Below are 20,311 nucleotides of genomic sequence, written 5' to 3'. Positions count from 1 at the left end.
CCCACCCACCCACACATCTATTCATCCATCCACCCATCTACTCAGCCGTCCATCTATCCATCTACCCATCTATTCAGCCATTCATTTATCCATCTATTCAACCATCCATCCATCCATCCATCCATCCATCCATCCATCCATCCATCCATCCAGCATTTACATGATATGTCATCTAAGCTAGAAACTTGGAGTGAGGGTAGGAAATAATGAGACAGGTAGAGTAAGGAATAGCCCAGAGTTCAGGACTAATGAAAGAGAAACCTATAATTATTGATGCTTTATGAGGAAAATGGAGTAATTAAGATACACACAAAGAATCAGAGAGCCTGAAGTCTGGAGAGTCTGAAGGCTATACAGAGGAGGTGGCATTTGAACTCACTCAGAAAAACTGAGGGGAAGTGGGAAAGAAGCAAAGGGAAGGGAATTCTACAAGGGAAGAACACTTTTTAACTTTTCTTACCAAGAATATGTACTGTCAACACAGTGACTGAAACAATGGCTGATGAAATGCAGGTTTGACAAATCCTAAAACATTCTTTGCATCTTTTGAAAGTCATTTTACTGGAGGTGTCTCTATGGTGCTGTCCCTGCACAGCAGCAAATAGAGCTAGTTTCACAAAGAACCTCTGACCTCTCCTGCATGTGGGGCTGAACAGGTGGACTCTTGATCCCGAATGGTCTACCTGGGGCTCCACCTATCTTGTTGCATGAGTACAACCCAACACAGCAGGAATGGTCATGTAAGAGATTTATTATAATTTTATAGGCCTTGCTTGAGTTTGTCAATTTTTTAAAGGGAAATTATTACAAATTCTCTTTTGCTGAACAGTTTTAAGAACTTGAAGCTGTTATGTCACTGAATGTCAATCATTAACTAAAAGATAATATAGAATATTTATACCAGATTGATTCTCAAATTTGTAAGAAATTTGTTCTCTCCTGGGCCTCTCTTACAGAAGTGCTTAATATACTAAGGGTGAGTAGTGTGGGGGACAGTAGGCTTAATACTCTGCTAGGCTACTAGTGCCATACCTGGGTTCTGGAATCCAGCAAACCACTCACTCCGCCTCCCTACGCCTCTGTTTCTTCATCTACAACTTCTCTCATCTTGCCTCATCTTTCGAGTGGAGATAGTACCAGTATCCTAATGCCTGATATTATTGTGAGAATTACATGAAAAACGTAGCTAAAGTATTGATGCCGATGCTGGCGTATTGTAAGTATTGAGTAAATTCTAGCAATTATTGTATTTCAAGACAGTGTATATTTCTAGTCTGAATCTATGTCTAACAACCTGCTTCTTCTCTGAGCCAGAAAGCTTGGCTCTGCAGTGAGCCTTGCTAAATATATTCTACTCTGGATCATCACCAACCCCAAAGCCTGTGCTTCCTTCATGACTGAATTCTGCCTTACTTGGTTGGGAAGGCCTCACCTTCTGTTACTCGGATTAGGGTCAGCGTGAGAACGCTGCCAGGTACTTAGGTTTGAAATAAATGTCACTGAAAGTACTGCTACTCATAGGGCCTCGAACACCTTTACACAACCAACTCAGGACAGAATTAGTCATCTGTCCAAAGGCACAGGCATCTGGTGGTCTCCAACTACCTTGTCAGTGAGCCCCATCCTGTAGGATGTCAGCAGTGCTGAGGCAGCTGGTGCGCCCTTCATGAAACAGGAAACTGTGCTTTCCATGGGCTCCGACTGCTCCAGGCAAGTTGAGATACTTTAACGGGGAGGGAGGTGTGTAGGGGTGGTGGTGGTGGTAAAAAACTAATTTAGTTTCCAAAAACACCTCCAGGATTTGTGGGGACCCTGAGCATTCTGTGGCTCACAGTTGGGTTTTTCAGCCAGTTGTGAGTTATAACAACACATCAGGAGAGGGATGGTGCTCCTGTGATATATGGGAGCAGTAAATCAGCTAAGCATCGCAGCCTCGATGATGTATGGCTCCAAACTACAGTATGAGTTTAAAGGAGATTTTAGCAACCAGACAGCTTTAAATTTCAAATTTTCTAAAAATTAAGGTCTTTTTAAGTCAAAGGACAGCAAGATGATGGAATCTGATGCTGTTCAAGTGTCACTGAACTCAGAGAGCCAGGGGCGTGTCTGTTCCTTTTGGCTTTCAGCTCACAAGGTGGAAATAATTGGCAGGTTCTTCAGTGTCTCCTCCAGGAGAGGAGAAGCCCCGGGAACTGAACAAACAGGAGCGAGTGTCAACGCATCTTTGCCAATCAATTTCCCCTCCTTCCGCACTGCAAGCCGCAGAGGAGCTCATTCTTGTCCCAAAGTCCTGGATCGAGTTAGATACTCTGATAGGCTTTGGGCAAACCCAGTAGAGATTATTTTTGTTTTCTTTGTTCTAAGGAACTCTTCCAGTGAAATTCAGAACAAAAGAACAGTGAAAAGGTAGATCAACTTCTTCACCCTTTGCTCACAAATTCAAAATGGACACACAGGAGAAAGCTCGCCTTTTCTGTCATTTGTCTTTGTAAAGGAAGCACTCATTGCAAATGAGCAGACAAAATAAAAGGTGGATGGCACGCGGGCTGCTCAGCCCAGCAGGAAATGGAGCTGTTGTCAAGGTGCCATCATCTTCCCTGTTTTAACGATGTGTTTGTAGGATGCTGATGTTGCTTATGAGAATGTACCCATTTTGTTAAAAAAAACATTCGCTTTGGGGAGCGAGAAAAATCACTGTCAATTAAGAGAGCAGGTGCTGAGAGAACTTCTCCTCCTTCTCCACTTCCTTTTTAAAATCCTGCTACAGTAAACAGACCGAAATGAGAAATCTCCCTACTGTTTGTGTAATAGACCCACCAGGAACAGCGAGAGACAATTACATTTCAAGTGGCTTCTTCTCCTTGCCTTGACTAAGTGAATTAGAGGGACGAATGGGGGTAGAGTTACTGCCAGGTGGAGAGAAACATCTGGGCATGAAGAATTAACAGTCTCCCCTCCCATTATCTTGCCTCTAGTTTGTACTCCTTCAGTAGAGTCTAACTCGAATTACTATAGATTTTTGGTGTCCACCTCCCACTCCTCCCTGATGCAAAGGGCAGAACATCCTGTTTCCACCACACAGAACCACTTACTGTCTCAAAAGGAAGTCCCCAGGTCCTTTACTCCCATACTAGCAGCTTAACCATGTAATCTGGTAACGAAGACATGGACATCGATGCATCACCCACTGCTCTGAGGCTATCAGTCGAACAGTATGAATGAGGCTGGCCTGGTGTCTAAAGTGATGTGGGCTGTTTCAGTAGTTGTTAGAACTTCTTGGGAGAACATTGATATATCATTTAATTATTTCTCTCTCATAAGGTAAAAAGCTTTACTTACGCATTTATAGTACTCATTTTAAGTGAGTCTCAATTACAACATTAGCTACCATTTATATAAGAACATTTTGTGCTAGTAACTGTACATATATAAGTATTACCACATCCTCACCAAAACTCTAAGAAGTGGGAACAATTACTGACTCCATTTTCCTAATTGAGGAAACTAAAGCTTACTGAGATTGAGTAAATTGCTCAAGGTCAACAAACTGGGTCAAAGTGGCAGAGCTGAGATTCTGAGCCAGGTTAAGAGGATGTCAAATCCTGTCTTTGTTATGCTATCATACTTTCCAATTAAATAACTATTATTTTGGATGACCATATGTCTTTGTTTATTTGGACCAGCCCAGATTTAGGCTTACAGTCATAAAGGGGCCAGTGTAGTTATAAACAGTGCCTCCTTTCACTCAAAATTTCACTTTGGACAATAAATTATATGTCCCCCCTCCCTAACTAGTAGTATGCTCTATGCTGTGAGATCTTATTTCTGCGGATTCTAAGTATTCTCATCTGCCTCTATGGGTGGGGTTGGGGTGGGGGCAAAGAATAAAGGAAGGGAGGGAGGCAGTCTTAGGAAGTTCTTGTGGGAAAATGTTCTAACTGGATCATGTGCTTATTGGCCATTGATGCATCTTCTTTGGAGAAATTTCTATTCATCCTTTGCCTATTTTTAGTTGGTTTTTTTGTCTTTTTATTATTGAGTTGAAATAGTTTCTTATATGTCCTAGATACAAGTACCTTACCAGATGTATGATTTGCAAAACTTTTCTTCCTTTTCCTTTTTTTAATGGTATCCTTTGAAGCACAGAGTTTTAAAAGTTTGACTTGGTTCACCTCCTTCCACTTCTAAGGACCCTGTGCTTACATTGGGCTCAGCTGGGTAACCCAGGGTCATTCAGACTGTCTCTCTTTGTTTTTAAATATATTTTTTATTGGTTTTACAGAGAGGAAGGGAGAGGGATAGAGAGCAAGAAACATTGATGAGAGAGAAACATTGATCAGCTGCCTCCTGCACGCTCCCCACTGGGGATAGAGCCCACAACCAAGAATCGAACCTGTGACCCTTCAGTCCACAGGCTGACACTCTGTCCACTGAGCCAAACTGATTAGGGCTGTCTCTATTTTTAAGGTCAGCCAAGTAGCAACCTCACTCAATCTGCAACCTTACTTTTCCTTTTCCGTGGAACCTAACCTATTCACCAGTGTGCATTAGGATGTGGACCTATTGCAGGGGTTCATTGTCTACCACAGCAGTGTGTTTGTTGTTCTTAAGAATCAGGTTGACCTTCTGTCATTGCTCATTGCAGATCTGAGGGAGAGAGCTTCGGGCTGGGCCAGCTGGTAGAGGTTGCAGGATACTAGTTATGAGCAGGTTAGCTCTCTAACCTCCCCTGACTTTTCCCCAGGCTGGGCCAGCTGGTGGAGGTTGCAGGACACTAGTTATGAGCAGGGTAGCTCTCTAGCCTCCCCTGCCCTTTCCCCACCAGGATTTTATCCCCTCTCATTGAATTGCAATATATTCTAATAAAGATGAAGAAAGCAACATCACTATTTTTTTAAACTGATCATCCTCAGGTGAGTATGGGATAGAATAGATGTGTTCAAAAGGATGGAGGGAGAAGAACAGGTGGCACAAAGGAGGCAGGGTCTGTGAAAATGTCTTCGGTGGGATTAAAGTTCAGCTCCTACCAATGGATAAAAACCTAGAGGTAACAGGGCTTTTAAAGCTGAGATTTGCTCAAGCAGGTGGGCCAAGAAAGGGTGAATCTATTACTTGGTGTGAATTCAAAAAAATTAATAATAAATGGAGGGGGGGGAGTCTTGACATTGAATAACTTTGTTACTCATATAATATTTTGGGTGTGGCTTTCAACTAGGAAGCAGTGAGGTGGAAATGGAACTTGGATGATAACACCCTTGCCCTAAGTGAATTAAAGACCCTAGGCAAAGGCAAGCCCCTATCCCATGATCCTGAAAGGACTTAACGGATGTGATCAGAAACATTATTGAGAAATCCTGGAGCTTGGGAGAGGCATCAAGAGACCAGCGTGGAGGTGTCATATTTGGAATGGGGAGAAGCAGGTGGCCTCCTGAGAGATGGTGTCATTTGGTGAAGAGCAAATACCCTCATGTCTAATGACAGACTCGGTTCAGATTTCAGCTCTTGGTCACTCCTTGAAGGAACTTGGGCAAGTCACTTAACCTCTTTGGTTGTGCATTTATTAATTGTCTCTTGGGAGTATTGTAAGGGTTAATTGAAATAGTGATGTCAGTCAGCCCAGGGACTGATTTCAATAAATGTTAATAACAACAGTTACCACTACTAATGATGATAATAATAATTGGAGAAACTAGTGGCTCCAGGAACCTTAAACCAGTGTTTTCTAGAGTGATTTTCTCCCTCCTCTGCAGCTGCTCTTATAGATTTCTTTGCAAAACTCCTTGGAAAAGTTGTCTCTGCTTATTTATCTCCCTTTCTTCATCTCCCACTCTCTCTTAAATCCACATCAGATTTTTTTAAAATAACAGCATTATTGAGATAAAATTCATATAACATAAATTTACTTCTGTTAAGTGTACAATTCCATGTGTTGTGTATTCATAAAATTTTGCAACCATCACCACTAATTCTAGAATATATTCATCACCTCCAAAAGAAACCTTGTGCCCATTAGCAGTCACTCCCCATTCCCCCCGGCAATTGCTAATCTACATCCTGTCTCTATGAATTTGTCTGTTCTGGACATTTCATATAAATGGAATCATACAATATCTGGCCTCTTGTGTCTGGCTTCTTTCACTTAGCATAATGCAGAAAGTATAATTCTTTCGCTCAGCAGTACTTTGTTCTTTTTTAAGGCCAAATCGCGTTGTCTGGTTATACCACACTTTATTTTTCTATTCATTATTGATGGACACTTGGATTGTTTCCCTTGTTTGGGTATTATGAATAATGCTGCTATAAATATTCATGTACAAGTTTTTCTGTGGACGTATATTTTCATATCTGTTGCATACATCCTTACAATGGAATTCTGAGTCATATAGTCACTGTATGTTTAACTTTTTCAGGGGCTACTAAACCATTTTTCAAAACAGCAGCACCATTTTACGTCTCCACCAGCAATGTATGAAGGTTCTAGTCTCCACATCCTCGCCAGCACTTACTGTCTTGTGTGGTTTTTTTTTTTTAATAGTCATCCTAGTGAGTGTAAAATGATATCTCAGTGTGGTTTTGATCTGCATTTCATTAATGATTAATGTTAGTGAGCATCTTTCATGTGCTTTTCAGCTAGCTTTCAGCAATTGTGGCACTGTTGATTAAAATTCTTCCTCTTAACATTCTTTTCTCAGCCTTTAAACTTACCCTCTTTTTATTTGCCTCCTTCCCCACTGTACCCTTAACCTGAATCCTACTTTTTCTCTTCCCAAAGTACAAATGGTGAAGTGTCTCAATTCTGAATTTTTAGCTCTGCCCGCTGTTTTTCTTCATGAGACTTGTTTCCACCTAAAATTAAATCATATATTTATTTATACAATTGTTTCTTTTCTTCACTGCCCATTGAGTTGTAGCCTTATGGGGTCTGTCTTATTCATCACTATATCTCTGGTTACTAGACTAGAAATAAATATTTTTGTATAAATAAGTGTATTAGAAAAAAGTAAGTGGATGCTATGTGAATAAAGAGCAGGTTCCATAAGTAAGTTTCTAGATTGCTAATAGAACAAACTTAACTTTATCTTTTAAAAAATATTTTTTATTGATTTTAGAGAGGAAGGAAGAGGGAGAGATGTGAAAGATGTGACAGCCGCGACCTGCGCAGCCAGGGTTCAGAACCTGGAGAAGGGCCGTGCACAAATGACGAGACTAGACAAGAAATATGAATTTGGAAATCACAGGGGGCCAGGTGGAGAGCCCAACTCTAGTGGAAGGGCTTCACTGGTGCCCAGGCCCTGCCAGCTTTTTATTCAATTTTAGATACACATATTGCCCTTAGTCAGGCAGGCAATTTTGGTAGCAGACAGACTATCTTAAAGGTCAGTAAATATTAGTAAAGATTTACTTTGAGCCTATTAGGTCAGGAAATTGCTTGAGCCACCATTGTCTTGACAGAACAATCCGTGCATAGCTTTTAACCCTTGCCAAAGCTCAAGGTCCATCAGCCTTCTGGGTTCCTTGTTTGCACTTTTCTGATAGTGTAGACAATGGATAGCTTCCAGCAGAGAGATAGAAACATTAATGATGAGAGAGAATCATTGATCAGCTGCCTCCTGCATGCCTCCACTGGGGACTGAGCCCACAGCCCGGGCATGTGCTCTGACTGGGAATTGAACAATGACCTCCTGGTTCATAGGTCCACTCTCAACCACTGAGTACTCTCCTGAGCGAACTTTTCTCTTTCATCTACTCCTCTCAGATACTTTAATATGCTCATCAACATTGTAAAATTTATTTGACCATGAAAACTTTTTAGTATGGAAGGTATCATGAATTTTTTAAAATACTTTTTCAACTCAAGCAGCTAAACTGCTTGAGACCCTAGAAATTTTTAAAACCTAGTAAAAAAAGTAAAGTCTAGCAAAATTTTGTAGTGTTGTATTAATAGGAGGCTTTGTTAGCACTTAGAAATTAAGTTGTGATCACTAAGGCACAATATTGTTATCATAGAATTGCATGGGTAGAATTTCTCTGTTGCTAGTGGGAGTGGGTTTCTTATATCTTGAGAAAAAGAATTTTCTAAGACTCTCATGGGAGAATAAGTTATTTTTATTTGTGTAGAGTTATCTCTCTCTGTTTGCAAAGTCCCATTTCCCTTAAGCCAGTCCTGGAAAAGGTGCAGCTAGGGTTAAGCAGAGTTAAAAGCAAAGCCAGTGTCCAAAGTTTCTGTTCCGTCGTGGAGTTGAGTCCAGTACAGCAGCACGCTAATTCCAGTCCATCAGTCCATTGTGTGCAGCCACATGGCTGTGGGGCATGTGGATGAATGCAGGGGAGTGCACTGCCTGCAAAATGAGAGCCAGGAGCACAAGAGGGCCAAGAGGAGGGAATACCTTTGTTCAGGAGCTTATGTATTTCAGATTTCACACCCTTGCAGTGGCCACACCTATTCTGGTCAAAGACATGCTCCCAGGTATGATTGACAGCTAATCACCTTCCCCACATCATTCAGACATTACTGGGCATGCATCTATTGTCCAGTCCCTTTCTCCAGAGATCTGTGGGGAACAAGGCGTGGAGAGTGTTAAACTGCAGCTTTCTGGCAAAGCTGTGCAAATGGCCTGCCTATATTATCTGGCCTTCTCTTTGCTTCTTTCCTGTTAATTAATTAATAACTGGAGTAATTACAACGGTATCAATATGAACTCATTAAGAATAGGTTATGTCGAATCCCTATCTGTGCTGTTCATAGGGTTTTTATCAAAATGATAGTCTATCCGAAGGCCTTGGCAATGTATTCCTTCACAACAGTGAGATTGTGAGCTGGCTTTATCGTGTTTTAATCATGATTTCTCTTTTCTGGGAAGTGGAGTGGGTTGTCAGGATCTTGAGATCAGTCTGTCACTTAAGAATTTATGTCAAGACATTTGGCTGGGTTGAGATCTATGCCCTTGAGAGAAATTACCTGTACAGTAAACTGTTTCCTGTCATCAGTGTCACAGTGAATTTCAAATGTTACCAGTGCTCAAGAGTGGCACTTCCAGGACTGGGTAGTAACAGCCCATAGAAATAGCCCTGAACTCTAAACCCAGGAGAGCAAGGTACATATAAGAAGGCATGGAGGGGCCTGGTCCCGGGAGGTTTCCCTACTGTAAGTTCAAAGCCAGCTGTATGTCACAGAAGGTGGCTGGAGTATAGGAAGCCAGGGAAGCATTCAGTCCTGGGTCTCCAATAATGCAATAGGGCAAGCAAAGCAGTGAGATCTTGGTGCCCACATTAGCACATTTGGCAGGAGAGGGGTTCAGGAACCAGTGGTTTTCAAAGTACAGTCCTGGACCAGCAATACTGGCATCACGGGGAGCTGGGTAGAAATGCAGATGTGGGGGGGCCGGTGGTCTTTGTTTCATCCAGACCCAGGTGCATGTTCAGGTCGAGAACCACTCATCAAAGCAACAGAAATAAGCCGGAGCAGCGGAGAAACTTGAACCAGGCGCCGTTCAAGGAGCCTCTTAAATATCTTTCCTGCTGGTGTGGGAACCATCCCGGAATATGATGCTACTGCAGCTACATGTTGAGTCCTGCCTATGTACTAAGCAGCATAATAAGTACATGCTTAGCAACTCTGATCCTCTTAACAACTCTGTGAGATAGAAACTGCAATAATCCCCATCATAGATGAGGATACTGAGATACAGGCCTTAGGAGGCAGGGCCACAGCTGGTGAGTGGTGGGTCCCGGGTTTGCATTAGGCAGTTTGGCTACAGAACTCTGATCTGATACCTGACTATTAGATGACAGATGAATGGAAAGAAGGGAGGGAGGGAAGGATACCAGCAGGTTTGGAAGTAAAGACTGAAGGCTTTTTTTCCTGGGCTTGCTTTAAATCTACCAGCCATGACTTCAAAAATTTCACCCTGGGCCTGTCCTGCCCTGCTTTCTCCTAAGATGGTTCCATGGGAAGTTTGTGATTTACTTGTCCCTGTTTGCTTTCCTCCGTATCTCCTATGCTCACATAGTCTTCGTGAGTTAAGTATACCCTCATCTCAGTTGCCAAGGAACCCAGGTCTGGCTTTGTCATGGAGAATATTTTGGCAAAACATGTCACTGTGTAGGACTGTGTGTTGAGGGGCTGATGCGAAGCTTTCTGCTTTGCTCACTTTGGACCACCCTGTTCCCTGCCTTCCCTTTAACAGCATAGCCTCTCTCCTCCTTGTGCGCAAAGCCGCAGGGACACTTCATCTCACCTTCGCCAGAGGCCCTTCGTGGCATAGGCCTGACCGCAGTAATCTAGGAGGGGCGGGCGTGATCAGGGACTGAGGAGGCTTGATTCTTTGTCTGCCTCTCCACATTTAGGCTTTTCATTGTCACTTTCCTCCCCACGGGTTGTAATAAACACGTGAACACAGCTCAAGGACAGGAGCGAGGTTTAGCTTCAGCCGAGGTACAATAGAGGCTATTTGGAAAGTAAAATTTTCAAATGGCAGTTTAGCCTTGAAGAATATATTGAATTCAATGTGCTGTGTGCCTTGAGTCACAATCTCTGCATAATTGCATTGCTATGTATATTACCTGGGTACTTTTGCAGGCTAAAGTAATGGGCTCTTTGAAAGATTAACATCACAGAGTCCGTGTATGTGCTGATGAAAAAGGCTGGGGCAGGAATCAGACCACCTGGCTTTCTGTGCTGACCCTACACTTCTGTGGGGCCTTCACCTCCAGGTTTATTTAGAGCATTAAAGGAGATAAATGCCAAGCACACCACCTCCTTATCATCATAATTAAAAGTTTAATAAATAAGAATTATTTAAATCGTTATTAAATAATTAAAATTTAATAAATAAGAATTATTTAAATATTATGCTTATTATTTGAAGCCCAGATTCTGTAATCTGGCCCATATTCCAACCTACTTCCCCTCATTTGCTCTTTACTTATGCAGTTCTCTGTTTTAGCCAATTCTTATTTCCTGTCAGTTTCAGAGGCGCTGTGGTCACCTTTGAAGACATGCTGTCATTTCAAAGCACTGGCTAAATACAACCAAGACTGACAACTATGAATAATTCCACAGAGCCCCTAAAACACTCTGGCATTTCACTCAGAGTCTCATATATGCCACCAAGTTGTTCTCTCTTGTTCTGGGCCTCTATTCTCCGTAGACTTCAGATCCAGTTACCAGTGAACGCCATCTTCCTCTGAGCAATAATCCAGCAGGGGCCATGAGTAAATGGGCTTCGTGAGGGCATCCCTGTCAAGTGTGAAAATATATGAGGCGATAATCACATTTTCTTTTTCTTTCTTTGTGTATTTTCAGCACGTTCACATCCACGTTCTGCCCAGGAAGGCTGGAGACTTTCACAGGAATGACAGCGTCTATGATGAGGTAGGTCTGCTCGCTCTTATCTTTCTGTTTGATCACGGGCACTATCCATGATGAAATCACCCTGAATAGGTATTGGCGTAGAGTTGGTCTTAAGTGGATTCCACCCAACATGACCTGGGAAGCGGCAGTACAGGTGAGGTAGCCCCAAATGGCCGTTATGGGAACTGAAGACAAAGGAATTTATAATGATTTCTCTTTCAAATGAAACTGAGCAAAATCTAAATACTCTTGTGATTTCTGACTGTCATTTATTGACCTGTCCCTGTGTCTCCATAGGAGAAAATCTACAGGACAACAAATGGAAATTAAGTGGATTGATATATGATTATTTTAATCAAATGCTACATTTAAATTTTAAATACTTTGGACTTCAGCTTGTCTCTCCTTACAGCATTTATTTCAAGTCAGACTTTGAATTATCATTAGCAAACACTAGGTTGGTTTGAATGATAAAGGTGTAACCCATATATTATCAGCATTTTTGCAGTTAGCTGATTTCTAGATACTTCCACTCAAAGGTATGAATGTGAAACCACTACCAAGATCACTCAGCAAGAGTCAGGTGATCTGCTCCTAGGATCTCCATTACACCAGCACCTTCAGGCGTCTGTACTATTTAGAGCAGGGGTGGGGAACCTGGGGCCCACGGCCCCGGAAAGCATTTGGTCTGGTCCTGCCAAGGCATTAGGGGTGACTTAATTAAATGTTTGACCAAACACAGCAGGCTAATTTTTAAGTTGATAATTTTGTATGGCCTGAGAATGATGTTATAAATATCCAAATGGCCCTTTGGCTTATAAAAGGTCCCTGATTTAGAGCATATAGCCTATGGTGGATCAAGCTGGTATAAAATATAAGATAATTTCAATTTGACTATTTATTGTAGCCAGTGAAGGGTAAATATGTTCCCCACGTATGAGAGCAGATCAGATGGCAGCGGCACCTGGAGTGCTTGGTTAAAAAGGCTGTGAAGTTATTTCTGGATGCAACAAGGCACATGCTGTGATTGATTAGCAATGTCTGCCATGGTATCAATAAGAGAGAGGTACCAGTTAGCCATCTATTTGACACTTGTGTTCTAGCCCTTTGAGAATGATTTCTAAAGTACCCAGTTTCCCTGGGTTAGATGGAACCTATGTATCTTTTTGTTGTTGTTGTTATTGTATTTTTAAGGTTTCTTTGCAATAACTGGGCATTAAAATCGCTACCTAGGCCCTAAAAATAAAGAACCAGAAGTGAGCAGTTAGTATTGAAACTTAGAGTTAATCATTCTGGGATTCACTGGGTCCTTGGAGGTGACTGGTGTTACCAGTATGCTTTGGGAATATCCATCACTGTGTGTGCTTCCTGTTTTCCACGGCCTGGACTAGACCTGTGTGGCGTGAAAATGCTCTAGTCACTGGTCCCCAGATGCCGGGTGGTGGACCAATGGCTGCAAATTCACTCCCAAGAAGTCCCAACCCGAGAGATTCTGAGGTAGTGAGTTACTGAGGCTCTGAGGAATCAGTAAGTAGGTGGGCCTAAGAAAGTTCCCAGAAGATTCCAATACATGGCTAGGTATGGGAATAGTGTCTCTCCCAATCTGGGCTTTCCCAAAGTCATATCTTGTAATGTAATTCAAACTCATTTTTGCTGCTTGTGGAATGTGGTTTGAGGTTGGTAAGGGCTTAAGTCAAATTGGAAGAAACTCAGAATTATGGAGTAATTATAAAGAGATGCAGTTTTAAAAAATACAATTACTGATCTTATTAGCGTAAACTAAAGTTAATAAAATGTTGCCAAGTACAGGCTATTTTAATGAATAAATTAGCACCTGATTTATATACAAGTGAATACTGCTAAAGTGGTATTAAAAGTGCTTGAAAACTGTTTTGTGTTTTTTTTTTTTTCGGGGCTGAATTGTCACAGTAAAATCTTGTTTATATCCGAATGTGCTTGTGATAGAACTGCAGCGCCACATGTCAGCCCAGTTAGACACAGTGTCAGACCCTGGGGCTGCGTGTTCCCTTCTCCCCTCCCTTACTCTTTGCCCTTGTGCACAAGCTCCCACAGTGTCTCTAGCCCCACCCATGAGTCAACACATGTCCCTCCCTCCCACCTATTTGGAGGAGCATCTCAGGAGATGTAATTACTGGGAGAGGTGTTTTTTAATCAATTGGTAAGTCATATGTAGTATAGACAGTACTCCCTGACGGAGATTGTGGTATGCGACTGAAGAGATTGAACTTTGAAGACAAGCAGAATTGGGTTCAAATCCCATTGCCACCTACTGATTGTGTGGCATTGGGCAAGTCACTTAACCTCTGTGCTTAATTCCCACATTTCTAAAACGGAGATAATCAATACACTTCAAAGATTGTTGTGTGTAATATATGACATTATTACTGGACTTGGTACATACTAAGCCTTTATTAATAGGTAGCTTCTTTATATTCTTCTTTTTAATTTTGTTTAAAAAACCCAACAAACTAGCATTAGTGAGTAAATGGAGAACCTGGATTCAAAGCCAGAGTATTGGATGCTCCCATTCAATATTCTTTTCAAGGGTCAGATTTCCAGTTTCCCCTCTGCCTCTAACCACTAATTCTCAGATTCCTCTTCCTCTATGTATGAAAATGCTTCTCCCGTTTAAATACATAATAAGATAATGTCTAGAAAGTGGCATGAGAAGCGTGAAGCACTGCATTATTGGTTCAGGACTGAGTGATCTTAATCAGAAAAGATGGAGTGATGAGGGACAGCGTTCTTTATACTGAAGGGAGCACTCACTCGAAATTATGCATCTGTCCATGAAATACAGCAGACAGACTGAGACTAGCGTGGAGGGTGGGGAATGGGGAACAGGGCAGGAGACTGTTCTCCATAAAACGTAATTATATTCCTAATGCTGCAGAAATAGAAAGTGATGCCGGAGGAAGCCCAGCGTTATAAATGAGCTAGGAATGTGTCTTCTCCCTGGGCACTGTTTAAGAGGGACGGTGACAAACTAGCGAAGGTTCATAGGAAGGGGGTTGGGGTGGTAGAGTCTGGAAATAGTGATCTGGGGAGTAATCGGAGGTGGAGATGTTTTGTCTGGAGAAGGGAAGACAGTGACAGAGTCCTTGTTTCTAAATGTCGGAAGGGCTGGCAGGTGGCTCCAGGGGGAAGATCTGGGACTTCCAGACTATCAGCTCCACATCATAACAGGTCGAGTTGCTAGCAGTGTCAGAACACTCACAGTGCCTTGCGGGAGGGGGAGGCATGGGAAGCTTTCCATCCCTGGGTCCAAGCAAGGAGAGCGGATGGCTGTGATTCTTCCTTGGATGGACCACAGAGTTTCATGACTTTACAACTCCGGCCCGTTTGATTATTACCACTGCTTTTAAGTTATGCAAGTTCTGTAGCAAATACTGTGGGTCTTTTTGTTGTTATTAGTATTACAGCATTTGGGTTACTGCCTAATGGGGTATACTCTTTTTTGTTTAGTTCATGGGAATATATGGTATAACTCTTCGTTGACTGACATGGGACTATGCCCTATTGATTTTTCTCGTTCCCAGCCTACTTCCCATTTTTTCTTCCAGCTCACAGTTGGAATTTGATGGTGCATGTTTGCTTGCTTTCTCATATGTTTTATTTTACTTGAAAAGTATGTTTTAATGATGTGCTTTAGTTTGCATACCAAGTAATTTTGATGAGTCTGAACGCTATTAGGCATGTCACTCATTCTCTAGGTCATTGCAATTCCCACTACACCGTCTCTTACCAAGGCTTGCCTCACTCCTTAATGATACCTGCCTGACCCCCAAGGCATTTGAGTTTGAGATCCCTGCCTCTTTCATGAGATACTTTTCTCTCTACCACTTAAATGTTACTACTCCCAGGACCCTCTGTCCAGTCCACTGTGCATACCATTGATCTGTAACTAATTTACAATGCATGGCCCTGGGGGCATTCTTGAACTTCAGTGGTACATCCTACCTACCTTCCTTGCTCCTGTTATTCTCATTATCTCTCATTGCTTTGCTTTTGTCAATATGTTAGTGTTGTTCCCTCCTCAGGACCTTTGCATATGTTGTTTTCTTTACCTATAACTTCTTTCATCTTCTCTTTTCTGTCATGTGACTTCATATCTTCATCCTAATCTCAGCTCAAGGGTCACCTCCTCAAAGAGTTCTTGTCATTGATCACCTCATTCCATCTAAAATAGCTAATCCCTCTATGGTAACTCTATTATATTACTACTAGAGGCCTGTGCACAGATTCGTGCACCAGTGGGGTTCCTCAGCCTGGCCTGCACCCTCTCGCAATCTGGGATCCCTCGGGGGATGTCAAAGAGCTGGTTTCAGCCCAATTCCCTCAGGCCAGGCCGAGGGACCCCACGGGTGCATGAATTCGTGCACCAGGCCTCTAGTATGCATATTAAGATCTTTGGTTAATCTCTTTCCACCCTCCTCCCTCTCCCCTTCCCTCTGAGATTCATCAGTCTATTCCATGTTTCCATGCCTGTGGTTTCCATTCCTGCATTGAGTGTCTGCGCCCTGGTGATCAGTGTGCATCATAGCTACCGGCCAGTTGGCTGGATATATATATATATATATATATATATATATATATATATATATATCATTATTAATTATGACACTTGAAATATTTTCTTAGTTTATTATTCACTGTCTGCATCCCTTCTTACACTATAACGCCTTGAGAAGAGGAACCTAATCTGGCATAGACTGGGTCTCCGATAAATATTTGCTAAATGAATATTTGAGCACATGAAAGAACAAGGTGTTGAAACAGAAGAACTTGAAGTTCCCTACTAGTCCTAACATAATTTGAAAGGAGAGAACATCTTGCTTTTCTGAACGAATTCATAGCTGCACTGGGTGAGGTTCTTATGTGGTGATATCAGCCATCTCAAGGGCTTTGACAGAATGGAATCTGTCAGAAATCAGTGTTCAGACGGCTGCAAATTGTGGCGCCTTAGAAAGACTTGCTGAAGTAATTATAAACCTTGTCTGATTGCTAAGCAAGTCTGGTAAGCACATGTCAAAATTGATAAGTAACTGGCCTCCCCAAAACCTACATCTGTGTGTCTCTAACAAATACAGATTTGGGATTTGCTGAAAGCAGGCTCAAGAACTTCTCTTCCTTTATTTTATTTTATTTTATTTTTTTAATCCTCACCTGAGGATATTTTTACATTGGTTTTTTAGAGAGAGTGGAAGAGAGAGGGAAAGACAGAGAGAAACATTGATGTGAGAGAAATACATTGATTGGTTGCCTCCTGCATGAGCACTGACCAGGGCCTGGGGCTGGGGAGGAGCCTGCAATCGAGATATGTGCCCTAGACCAGAATCGAACCCACGAGCCTTCGGTCCACAGGCTGACGCTCTGTCCACTGAGCCAAACCAGCTAGGGCTTTCTGTTCCTTTTATTACAGCTTTGATTGTTATCTGTGAGTTTACTTCATCTGCTCTTCCTCTAGCTCTCTGTCTTGGATTCGTCTTTATAAATTTTATTTACTAATTTATCTTCCCCATTTCAGAGGATGAGTCTCTCTTCATTCCCTCAAAATTGAGTTTAAGTTCTGCCCTTTACAAGGAGAATCTCTTATAAAGCCCATTCTTTATTATTAGTTGCTCCCAAACTATTTCTACATCTGTGTTCTCTAAATTTCTGAGAATTATGTGATGCCTTATCTGAACTCAGTGGGCCCTCCATTATCTTGACAAGTTGATGAAAATGACGATAATGACATAAATAGGTCCTTGGATAAAAGAGCATGTCCAGCTAATATGGGGAAGGGGAACCCCCACTGCCTAATGCCATGGTACATCATCTTATTAACTCTGTTAGGCTTACCCTAGCTGTGGCCTAAATAAGCAACTCACATAACTGTGTTGAACAATTCATCAAATGTTTATGGGTGACATTGAATGGTTGTGATTATGCACTGTATACAAAACCATTACTGATGAAGGAAGTGACTATTATTAGAGCAAATGGGAATAGCAATCAGCAATTGGACAAATTCAACCATGAATTTCATAGACAGAGCAACTGTAGGTTCAAGCATGTCATGGGAAACAATTGCTTGGCCTAACACAATGCATGAACAAAATCTGTTTGCTAAAATGCAGGTCATTTGGCCCTGAGGGCTGGAGAGAACTATTATACTGTTGATAATATTTGAATTTGGATTTCTTTCACACACCATTTGATGATGGGCTTAAAGTCCATGGGTCCCCAGTTGGCACTCCAAAAAAGAAGGAATGTTTCAGTGAGATAGTTAATTAACTTTTCTCCCCTTCTGGCTTAAGTGATGTCCTTGTACTAAGGGACGAGTTTTTGAGTATTTGAGAATTTTGGAATTTAAACTTTGTTACCTCTTGTTCAGAATCTGGATGTGATGTAACCAACAAATACATATTTGGTAGTGGTAATTTAACCCTGAGTGATTCTTCAAATGCTCTGTGGCTACATATTTTAATAATAAGTGAGCTGCGTAGACATCTGGTTTACCATTTCTTATGTGAGACTATTACTGAATGAAATCTCTGCGTCCCTTGGAGGTGAGAAACAAAATGAGCAGAGAATTCTTTACTGGCAAACAATCATTTATACCATTTTTCCTAGTAGAAATGAGAATTCAGGGGTGTGCAGTTCAGATTAGTTACATTTGGGGAAAGTCTATTACATGTGGAATTGTTAGAAGCACAGAGGGCTATTGGTGGGTGGTGGTCTCCAGCAAAAACTGTGAGATGATTGATCACTAGAAAAAACAGTGAAGGAAGGCAGAATAGTGTCTCAATTTTCTTATCTGTAGAATGGGGATTCTGATGGGGCTGTTGTGAGATTTAAGTGAGTTATCCTATATAATAAAAGCCTAATATGCTAAGTGTCTGGTCGTCTGGTCAACCGTTCAACCAATTAAAGCATAATATGCTAATGATATGCTAAGGCCGCTCAACTGCTCGATATGATATGCACTGACCACCAGGGGGAAGATGCTCTGACCAGTAGGTGAGCTTGCTGCTGGGGTCCGGCCAATTGGGACTGAGCAAGATGGGCTGAACACGCCCTGGAGCCCTCCCATGATCCCTCCCTGGCTGGCCAACCTCCTGTGTCCCTCCCTGGCCCCAACCGTGCACCAGTGGGGTCCCTCGGCCTGGTGCAATCCAGGACCCCTCAAGGGATGTTGGAGAGCAGGTTTCTGCCTGATCCCACAGGCCAGGCCAAGGGACCCCAATGGTGCATGAATTCGTGCACTGGACCTCTAGTTACATACACTAGTAAAGGCCTGGAACAATGCCTGGTGGAGAGTTAATGCTTAGTTAATGTTAGCTTTTATGATTTATATAAGTATTAATCTTTTTATCTTGAGGGCATGTCTGAGAACATTCTAAAGAGTTGGTGGGAGTGAGTGAGGAGTTAGACGCTGGGGTAGGTGACTGGCTAGAAGCTACCTTCTCTGGAGACCAGGAGGTTTTCCAAATCTACCGAACACATTAAGAGGAGATCATAGAGGCTCAGTGTCATTACCTGTGACTATCATGATGCATGCCTGTGGGCCAATAGCCTTCAGAGCCATAGCAGCTCAATAATTTGTGAGGACATTAAACTTACAAGCTGCCACAAGTATGCAGCCGACACTAAACATTCAAACACAATGCAGAAATCTCTCTCGGAAAGAAGAGATTCTGGCGTATGATTTTCTTCCAATGCTTTCAAATTGCTTTAGCTCACTGGCAAGCAGCTCTTCTTGGAGGCTTTTTATGACCTCCAGAATTAGAGAAACAAGTTGAGAGAAAAGGATCTTATACCTACATAGATCTAAATTGTACTTATCAAGTAATTATTTATGACAAGTTCTTTAATGTTGAACTTGCTATGTCTCAATGTATTTCATGTTTCCCATATTTGAAATAGGCAGGAAACAAATCCAAAAGCATGGGGTTAATAGTAATAAACAATAAGTTAACAGTAATAAGCACTTCTAGTTCTTAATATTTGTTCCTAGGGAGAGGACTAATGGAAAATAGTAATAGACTAAAATTACTATTGTCATTTAATGAGAGCCCAGAATGAGCTGGGCTCTATGCAAGTGCTATATATACGTTACTTTAACTTTAATCTTCATAAACCTTGCAAGGTAGATATCATTAATACCATTTAATTGAAGCTAAAACCCACAGAGAATATCTGTCTTAAGACCTTGTGACCAGCTCATGACAAAGCTTATTTATACCAAAGTCTAGTTCACTCCAAAGCCTTTGGTCACAGGAAAATACTTTCCTTCATTTTTATGGAAAATCCAAAGGTAGTGAATAAGTGATTTTCTTAGAGATGGTGATTTCCAGTGCTACATCTCAAATAGTTTCCAGATCTCTGTTCAACTTTAGTGACATTGACACACACACACACACACACACACACACACACACACACACATCATATCACATCCTATATTTCCACTAATCCCTATAGGTTCTGGACACACACCTACTATTAAATATGTAAGACTTGGAGTGTAGGAAATTGGCATGTTCCAAAGATAGATGTTTTTTGTCTGCTTTAAGGGTACAACTCACTAGTCCCAGCTAGGTACTTTGTTAGAACTCCTTTTTATCGTTTTTTCTTTTTTATTTTAAGCACAAGGAAGCCATCCACACACTGCAGCCAAGTTCTACAATTCCCTAGGTCATCCTTTTGGAGCTGATTTTGCACACGGAACCTCTTAAATACTTGGCATGCCTCATAGTATATTCATATCATGATAACACACTAAAATATTAAAGGAAATAGCTGCCTTTTTTGTCTTCAAAAAGAAACAGTTCTTGTTTACAACTCTCAGTGGACGATAAGTATCTTGGAGGGCAGCTGCTCCAGTACCTGTTGGAAATCCTTCTTACATTCGCAGTAACTAAGGAACTCATAGAATATTCCCTTTGCATG

At 41.7% G+C, this 20,311-nt stretch overlaps 1 protein-coding gene across 9 annotated transcripts in view; it reads left to right on the top strand.

The window, feature by feature from the left end:
* The window catches only part of FHIT (fragile histidine triad diadenosine triphosphatase), a 1,334,508-nt gene that overhangs the window by 1,147,458 nt on the left and 166,739 nt on the right, over positions 1-20,311 (top strand). For all 9 annotated transcript variants that reach the window (XM_079795475.1, XM_079795474.1, XM_079795471.1 and 6 more), the window contains one exon: positions 11,306-11,374. In XM_079795475.1, coding sequence (XP_079651601.1) covers positions 11,306-11,374 — 69 coding nt within the window. The remainder of the gene's footprint in view (positions 1-11,305; positions 11,375-20,311) is intronic.

The sequence above is a fragment of the Cnephaeus nilssonii genome (genome assembly GCF_951640355.1).
Source record: "Cnephaeus nilssonii genome assembly, chromosome: 17".
NCBI lineage: Eukaryota > Metazoa > Chordata > Mammalia > Chiroptera > Vespertilionidae > Cnephaeus > Cnephaeus nilssonii.
This window is presented reverse-complemented; position numbering and strand designations above follow the sequence as displayed.